This window comes from Anguilla anguilla, chromosome 1 (assembly GCF_013347855.1).
Source record: "Anguilla anguilla isolate fAngAng1 chromosome 1, fAngAng1.pri, whole genome shotgun sequence".
Taxonomy (NCBI): Eukaryota; Metazoa; Chordata; class Actinopteri; order Anguilliformes; family Anguillidae; genus Anguilla; species Anguilla anguilla.
This window is the reverse complement of record NC_049201.1, coordinates 45,829,475-45,838,649: the sequence shown is the minus strand read 5'-3', so window position 1 is coordinate 45,838,649 and position 9,175 is coordinate 45,829,475. Positions and strand designations below refer to the sequence as shown.

Sequence of the window (9,175 nt, the reverse complement as noted above, 5' to 3'; positions counted from 1 at the left end):
TAAATTGTGTACCACTAAATATTGTACTGTCTGAATAATTTCTTTAGCCATTTTTGAATGCTCCTATTTTCTTGAGTTTGATTTAATTCCTTTGTTTGCTTTTGAGTTTGTAAGAATATCACAAACTATAAACATATTTAATTCTGTAAACCTCAATTTCACTGTTTCTGGGATAAGTTTTCAGTTTTTTTGGAATGGATAGCACATGAATATGCAGTTCTGAAATAGTGGGATTCAGGAAACATGAGGATGAAGATACATTCTAGGTATAGAGGTCTTAGGAGAAGAACCTGAAGCACTGGGGTTTATAAAACTCATGCAACTCCAACTACACATACAATTGCCATTTATAAAACTGTACTTTTTATCACAAGCATACAATTAATTAACAAGAACCAAAGAACAAAACCAGAGGAACATAAAGAACAACGTTTCGAAATATTAAGGACAAAACTAGGGATTTTTAATTAGTACCATTTATTGGTTGTTTTCTATGAAGAAGCAGAGAATGAAAAATAGCAATAATATGTTCTTCAAATGAAAACACGGAATTGAATACATCGCAAACCTGAACCACAACAAACAAAAATCCCCTTCCGTAAACTGGTGGCGTTTTATGCAATCGCAGACAGGTAATCCTTCACCTCTAAAGGTGAGAGCCGCCTGAAGCCGGCCTCATTGCAGATGCCCACCTCGATGTTGTCCTCCGTCATCTGACCTTCAAAGCTTTCCTAGAACACACAGAACACACCAGTGTTTACAGGCCTTGGCAGTAATTTAAGACATTACAGTCAACATTGTAGTGATGGGGAAGGTCTCTAGCTGTTCCCGGAAAATTCAACTGGCTGACGCATCCCGCTGAGGCACTTTATGTTCATTATATTCATTCACTTATCCACAGTGATTCACAGTATGGGAGAAACATAACTGCAATCGCCTGATTAATATGAGCCATGGTGCCTAACATTCCCAGACCAGCAAGTACAGATGCACCATAACTAAAGCATTGCCACAAGTTCAGCAAAACACTAATTCTTTCTTTATGCATGCAGATTACATCCATAACAAGCCCTAAGAAGAGAAACATAAAACCATAAAAATATAACCCCACAAAAAAAATACCACTAGGGGGTGGGGATGGGACGGCAACCAAGCTGCAGTCTAACGAGGTGGCTCTTCAGTCTACATTGCCATCTTGACCACCTTGAGAAGTTTGTTCCAAAATTTGGGCAGCCATTACAGACAGGCATCGTGACAGAGAGAAGTGACCATGCAGGGCGGTGGAGCTCAGCCATTCACATACAACAAAGGCTGTAGGCAGAAAGTGTCTGTGAATGATGTCCTCATTGTGAATTCTGATCTCTATCACTGCAGTTTCTTCTGCGTTTATTTATTTTTGTTATTCAATAAAGGGCTCTTTCATTAAGAATCATTGGAAGGATGCTTAATTAGTAGCCTAATGAATAAACACTCCAATGGCACCATATGTAATTGAATAGAAAACTATTACAAGAAAGCTGTGGTTTGAATAGACTGCTACAGTAATAACAGCAATTCTCCCATTGGTAATATCATTCAATGCAGCAATTTGCTTACAACCATCCATTTACCCAAATTTCGTAGTATTTGGATGTTTCCAGTCATCAGGTTATTCCCTGCCTCATGAGAGTAGCTTATCCAGTCAACTGGTCACCTGCACTCTGCCTGTGGTAGTTGTGCTGACTGTGCAGCCCTCCGGGGCAGTAACTACAGCAGCTCAGCTCACAGTGAAGAGAAGCAGCAGCTGAATCGAAACGAGCATGTTGGCATAAGCCGTCCTGAATTCACGCAGTAGGTTTTAGCAATGGGACCAGAGATGCGTGTGAAAAAAATGAGACAAAAAAGAAAGAAAAAGTAAACACAAAAACAATTCCACCCACCTTTAGTGTCAAGATAGCAGTGTGAATGGCATCTTCCAGTTCCAGGTCCTCATTGTATCTGTGGAGAACCAAATGTGTCATCACATTTTTACAAGTAATCAGACTAAATGTGACTGGTCAGAGGAAATAAATCGTGACAAGGAGACAACATTAAAGCCTCATTTGTATTGACAAATTGACATTTGAACTCCAAGATCCACACGTCCTAATAATGATGTAAAAAAACCATGTTGTTATGGTAACTGCCGTATGCTTACCTTTTTTCAAGGAATGTCTTTCCACTGACGTAATTCTTTCCCATTGCTGTTGCTTTCCAGGCAAAATATGCACCCTAGGTGAAAATAATGACAATGTGAGTAAGTGTACATTTTGATAGCTACACCTGTCCTAAGTTAACAAGTAAGCTGTGTCAAGATTACAAGCTATGTATTTAACAGCTGTGTGTTGCAAATGAAATCATAAAAAAACAACGACCATGCCAGTGCCAAATTTGGTGGGAAACCCCATAGAATGATGCACAATTAGTACATCACATTGTAGTCTAGATTTTCTATGTGTCAATGTTTAATTTCAGTATTTAAAAATAAACGAATCAGATATACATTATGTTACATAATTGCACACAGGATGCTTCATGTTACAACCAATAGATGTCAACCTTGACTACCACAAAAATCTAATCAACTACAGTCTTGATTGCCTATGAGCAATCTAAGGTTAATATATCAAGTCATATATGTATTTTATGTGTTCCTGCATATTTACTGTAAAAGAGACCCTAGTCCATTTAATCTGATGACTGTATTTTGTAAGCCCAAGTTCAAATCAAAGATGCAAAGGGACAAGATTTAAAATGTCTCCTCTTGTCCTATCTCAGATGTTTGAGTTTTAGAACATCCAAGAAAAACTCACTGTCTCTTCTCATCTCCTGTCAGCAGCATGCATCCTAGCAACCAAAGATTGCTACATACATGGTTCTTTGAAAGTTAAACAGAGCATTGAATGCAAATGTTTGAATAACCTAGCCAGCAAATGACTCCTGCCTAAGATATTGGGTGCTTTGAAGATCTCTTCACGACTCACATTAAGCCATGTACTTACTCTTAAAACTTATAAACAGGAAAACAATAGAACAAATAATAATTTAGTTGTAAATGTAAAGTTCCCCTGATTAGTATACCATGTGTAACACCTCCAGAGGCAACATCTTTATGGAATAAGATGGCCCAGCTCTGAGTATTTTTAATGAAAGGCTACTGACAGTGACAGCACAGAGTAACATGATGCAACTCACAGAGGGGTCTGACTGGAAGAGGTAGGGCCTGTCTTCATCCCAGCCAGCTATCAGCAGGGACACTCCAAATGGACGCACACCTCTACATGAGCAAGAAGAAGCAAGGGATGATGGAAAAATACAAAAAAGTTTTACCAATGTAGTAACCAAAGTACAGAAGCAGTGATACTGTTTATTAGCTATAGCATTCTCTGTATTGACTGGGTCTTGCACTCAGTTGCTGTTATTAAGACCAGTCCCTGCTGAGGGAACGGATGGGGACGGGGACATACCCTGACTGAGTGTACTCCTGCATGACGGATGCCACTCTCTGCACCAGCTGGCCAGTAGGAATGGGTTCTTGGTAGACCAGGAAGTACTGCTGCGCCAACTTCCTCGCTCTCCGCACAAGAACTCTGCCCACAAGACACATGTCAGCATCTTGATGAATCACAGTGTGCTGTTACTGAATATGTGCCACTGGAGGGAGGAAGCGGAGTCAGTACCTGTAGTCTGGGCCCATGCCGCTGTAGACCATGCCAATGTGTTTGGTTATCGGCTCCACTTTGTGCACACTCTGTTCATCGTATAATATGGACTTCTGTTTCTTTTCTGTTGCCAGGACAACTCCATTAGCAGCTGAGAAAAAAGGAAATATTGAAATTGTCTTTAAATGGACATGACCTACAAATATGCTCAAGGTGCAGAAGTTTTGCTATGGTCCACCTTAAACGTTACATTCACTCTGAACAGTAGCAATGTTGTGCAACAACCTATGAGCTATGTTTGGTGAGCGTGCCTTGGGTGTAATGGCATAATCAACTGAAGTAACCAGAAGAAGTGAATGACACATCTGCAGCTATGGTAATGGCACTTTGCAACTGTACACGCAATACAGCATTGTCTCCGTTTATAAACTAACTTCAGACAGCAGCGTTTGGATTGGTCTTAATGAGTTAGCTGGTTACAGCACAAGGCAGCAGCACCCTTTGTGGGGTTCACATAGCCTCGCTCTCCTGTGCTACAAGTACAATTCAAATAGACAGTTCAATGAAAGGTCACAGACACCTGGAATTTACCAATTAAATTGAATAACCTCAAGTCACAAAGAAGAAAGGAGTGCTAAATGTCAATGGTAGCAAAATAGATATATTGGCATTGCTTTCTTTCTAAAAAGAATTAAACTAAATGATAAGAAAAAGATGACATTTTTAAAGATATGTCAGCATTACATGAGGTTGGAGTTTTTAATCACAAAGCTATATCACCATACCTTTTATGCCCACAGAGGGGGCACCTGCAGCTACTGCTGCCAGGGCATATTCAATCTGGACCAATTTGCCAGAGGGACTGCAGAGGAAAAAAAACGGAGTATTAGTACATTTCCCTCAGCTACTTGAGAAAGGGAATTTAGACTGTTTTTCGTGGCATGCATAATTATTTTTGATATTATGTTGCCTTGAGATGATAAATGTGTTGATTTAAGAACAATTTACAATTCAGGCTTTGCAACTATGGTTGGAACTAAAACTAGCATACTCGTGGATTTTGTTGGAGGTTCTATTAACTCTGCAAATCTATACACACAGCACCACACACAAGTGATAGACAGGCTGACCTACATATCGTATCAATACATGGAAACACATGTACAACAATATAGTATACTTCCAACAACCTAAGATTGATTTTTTATTTTCTCATTGAGTGCACCGAGTGTCAAATTATAAATTACGGACCGAAACCGAAACTAACATAGGTAGCTTCCCAGGTTGACTTACACAACTTAGAAGCTTTCACAAAGCCAGATCATAGTGAGTAAATATCAGTAGATGTGTTCATTCAATTGTGCGAAATAAGTGCTAGCCAGCTAATACAAAGGCTTGGCTCTGCGTAAAAAAGTAAAATACTACTGGTTGCTGAATAGGCCAGTGGTGACTCCGCACTTCTTTCATTTCTAAGTTTGAATGACTTAAAATAATATCAGCTCGGTCACAAATACTGATGTCCTAATTGACCAAAGCTAGCCTACGTTACACGCGCCAGTGTACCTGCAAAATTGTTCTATTTACCTGAATGTTGTAAGAGAGAAGCTGTAACCTCTTTCTGCCATGTTTGCTTGCTTACTTACCGGGGAACAAGCTTAACTGAACGAACAATCGCGATTGGTGGATGGATTATTTACGTCATCAAATAATGCTGTGACAATAAATACAATTGTAACTAAAGTTTCATGTGCTCGTATAAATGCGGCTGTATGTATGTTACACAATAACATTCATCAGTGTAAAATTACACAATGACTATCAACCGACATTATAATATTGCAGAACCAGTGCGACTAGATTGATTTTATAAACCACATTTCCCAGATGTCTTACGGTTTCCCAGAATCCCCAGACCGTCGCAGTAAATTGACATTGCCATCTTGGCCGTGAGGTCGTTCGTTTAGCTCTAATGTCCTGAAAAATAAATGTAACATTACGAAGTTAGCTAGAACAATGTCGAGTCTGTCAGGCTTAGTTTGTTTTTTGAGGCGGTCTTGGTTACGCTTGGAATGGACAATTATGCAGACTGTCGGATTTGACAGACAGATGGGTGAGTTAAAATTTCGTCTACACATGCTGCTGTGAAGTCGCCGACGTTAGCTAGCAAGCTGCTTGCATAGGTAGCTGGTTGGGCTGCTGTAGTTAGCTATATAGTAAACTGACATTGATGTATCATAGCTTGCATGTAGTCAGACCTGAGTGGCATAACTAGTTGACTAAAACAACTGTTATCATACAGTCAAAATGAACAACTTTGACCTTCTTGGTGCGTAGCCATTAACTATGTATAAGTGATGGTTTTCACACCTATGTTGACCACAGGTGTTATCGATAGACACGCCCAAAGGCTAAAATAAAACAAAATACTCATTGTGTCGCAACATTGTGTCTCCTTCTGCGATTAAATTGACTTACATTTCGGATATCTCTGTCCTTCGTCAGTCTTCTTATGCTAACGAGATAGGTAGGACACATTTAATATTTGACAAGGCGTGTATAGTGTAACTTTTCATTTGAAAATCAGAACCAGAATTTCTATCGCATCGCAGCTGTGTTAGATTAAAAAAAGGCTCATTCAGGATAGATAATTGAGTATATTCATGTGTGCACATGAAATTGTGATCTCTTTTTGCGACTAAAATTTCCTTTTTTCAGAGAATAGTGCATTGTGGGCTGATAATTTGTTAGCTGCACTGTGGTTATGGGTGATTAAACTTACGCATTGTTTTTACCTTGAAGCTCCAGCATTAGTGCAAGGTCCAGGACTCCTTCCCCTGCCTCTGCCTGAGAATGAGCACCAACAGCATCAGGAACACAGCTTCCTAGATAACATCTTTTGGATGGCTGCCCCCAAGAAGAGACGAACCATTGAAGTGAACCGCTGCAGAAGGCGAAACCCTAATAACCTCATTGAAGTTAAGGTATCTGCTATTTCGCTTCTGCAGTAATCCTAGGGAGAGCTGGTGATGTTATATGAAAGATGTTTCAAATATGCGTTATTGGCACTGAACTTCCAGTGTTAAGGTGCAGTGGCAATGTGTTCCAGCCCCCAAAGCAAAATTAACATGAGCTTGACCACCTACTCATATGAATGTTTTTATACATATGCTATCATTCCTCTGAATCACTTGTCAAGATTAGTAAAAGCACCATGTACTGTTCTGTGAAATTGTTCATAAAGAAGCTCATAGTTGCTAGCCAGTGTGAGTGAGTTGTAGTCAGTAGTCAAAAAACTTCTGTGGGACCTTTGTCATTCAGATGTAAAGAGCAGATCAAACTGGTAATAAAAATTTTTTGCCAGTTGTGAACAAATATACAGTGCAGTCCGTAAATATCCGGAAAGTTACGCAGTTGTTGTTTTTACTCTGAATTCCAGCACATTGGATTTGAAATGAAACGGTGAATATGAGGTTAAAGAGCAGACTGTCTACATTTTGGCCCTTTTTATGTACATGTGAATTCATAGCTAAGACATATAATTGTTTATGCAGTTATTAATACCAGTAACACTACATGCTGACCCTTCTCCTCTCCCTGGTAGACTAACATCGTGCCCTGCCCTGAGTGTGGACACCTGAAGATGAAGCACATGCTGTGTGGGTTCTGCTATGAGAAGGTGCGGAGGGAGACGGCAGTGATCCGGCGTCAGATACAGGCCACGGAGGGCGGGCCCCTCAAAACCCCCGCGGTGCCGAGGGTCGTGGTCTACCAGGGCGAAACGCCGCAAGAGGGCGACGAGGGAAAGCAAATCATCGAACGGAACCGGAAGCGGCCTTCCTGGCTCACACCAACCTGATCTTGTAAATTACTCCATAGCACTGTTTTACTTTTTTGTATACCGCAGGTAATTAAATATGTGTCGGCACAGTATGAGTGTGTGTGCAATTGTGGGTGTGCAGTCTCTTTGGCAAACCACACAGCTTTTCTTTAGATCATTACAGAAGGCTAAAGTATGAGTAGAGTATGGTGTCTCCCGCAAGACAAATTAAAACAATAAAATGCCCTGTCAAATGAAAATAAGTCATAAAATACTCTGGCAGGTTGAATGGCAATATTCCTGTACCAAAGCTTCATCAGTAATTCCAGGGTGGAAAATGGGCAAATAATATAGTTAGTCATGGGATTCCCATGGATATTTACAGTGAAAGTCCTGCAAGAAACTTTTTCAATCGTAGATCGCTCAATGACGATAAATTTGGAGTCAACAGGGAGTGAGATTCAATGGGAGAAATGCGGCCCTGCCAAAATTCATATCTGAAAATGTAAATGTAGGCTATATTGCTTTTATCATCTGTTGCCGTGAGCTGAGCCTTAATAGACTACCCAAACTATTAGCTAGGAATAGTAATTCCTCTTTAATTATCTTGCACACCGAGGCTAATGTTAGGCATATAAAACTGCCATGAGCACACAATACCATTTCTCGGGGGAAGGCAATACCTCTGAATGTTTGAGTCTTTTAGTCTTAATTAAAATTAAATCAATAAAAAAATTAAAAAAACAGACTGCAGGTCTTTAATAGATCAGTTTGTTTTATTGATAGCATTTACAAATGACAATGTGTTAAAAAGCAATAAAAATCTAAAAGAATATAATTTTTATCTTTACATGTGCTTCACCATGTGCCTAGCTATAGCAGTTGTAGAGCACTAGTCATATACCCTGTGGTAAATACATGGATAGATGTGAAATTGTGGATAAATAAATAGTAGAACAAGTCAAGGCTCTAGTACTGCATGTAATACTACTGACCTTTTGTCCAGGCAAACCTATTGGGCCTTCAATACCGGGATCTCCCTGTGAAAAGCCACATTACATTTCAGAGCAGTAAGATTCATCAGGAAACGACAACATTTTAATGTATAATTGTTTTCAAAAAACAACAAGCAAAGCAGAATGTTTAAATGTTAGGTGTTGACTCAACCTCGTGATGACTTGATATTCTCTTGACCTCCAGTTGTGTTCGGATCACACAAACACAAGCGTTTCAATACATTTTCTCTTCATGATGCTAAAACTGAGTGTTATAGGGTATCATTTACTGAGTGCTTTTATTTTACTTCTTTACATTTTCCTCAGTTTGTTCTTCTCAGTTTGGAATGCCCAGGTTGCAACTCTTGGCCACTTAAGGCAGAAAATGCTACTCAGCAGCAACGTTGAGGATGTCCTGTTCCCTGGAACCCTTATTCCATGGATGACATTATCAATCGCTGGTGATGCCAGGATTCAGTCAAGAGCACAGAACAGGGATGCGACCTAAAATATTTTTGCTGCATCTTCTCATCTTAATGATCTAAGGGCCAAGAGGTAGGTCGCAATAGGTTACCAGGCCACCAGCTTAATAACCCTTCTACAGGATGTAGCCTACCGCTGCACTATCCACACCTGCCTTAATGCCATGTGCCACTTGGGGGCCTCCACTGATTATATGGTTA

The 9,175-nt window shown here is 39.9% G+C and overlaps 2 protein-coding genes across 2 annotated transcripts; one reads left to right on the top strand and one right to left on the bottom strand.

The window, feature by feature from the left end:
• Positions 1 to 458: 458 nt before the first annotated feature.
• Positions 459 to 5,367, bottom strand: LOC118209685 (proteasome subunit alpha type-2-like). The gene is made up of 8 exons (XM_035385244.1): positions 5,265 to 5,367; positions 4,466 to 4,542; positions 3,699 to 3,831; positions 3,486 to 3,608; positions 3,214 to 3,295; positions 2,177 to 2,250; positions 1,920 to 1,977; positions 459 to 731 (listed from the first exon to the last, which is right to left on the bottom strand). The coding sequence occupies exons 1-8, from the start codon at positions 5,303 to 5,305 to the stop codon at positions 615 to 617; spliced, it is 705 nt and encodes a 234-aa protein (XP_035241135.1). The 5' UTR covers positions 5,306 to 5,367; the 3' UTR covers positions 459 to 614.
• Positions 5,368 to 5,581: 214 nt separating this feature from the next.
• Positions 5,582 to 8,220, top strand: mrpl32 (mitochondrial ribosomal protein L32). Its single transcript, XM_035385257.1, has 3 exons — positions 5,582 to 5,790; positions 6,480 to 6,661; positions 7,282 to 8,220. The coding sequence occupies exons 1-3, from the start codon at positions 5,694 to 5,696 to the stop codon at positions 7,534 to 7,536; spliced, it is 534 nt and encodes a 177-aa protein (XP_035241148.1). The 5' UTR covers positions 5,582 to 5,693; the 3' UTR covers positions 7,537 to 8,220.
• The last annotated feature ends 955 nt before the right edge of the window (positions 8,221 to 9,175 follow it).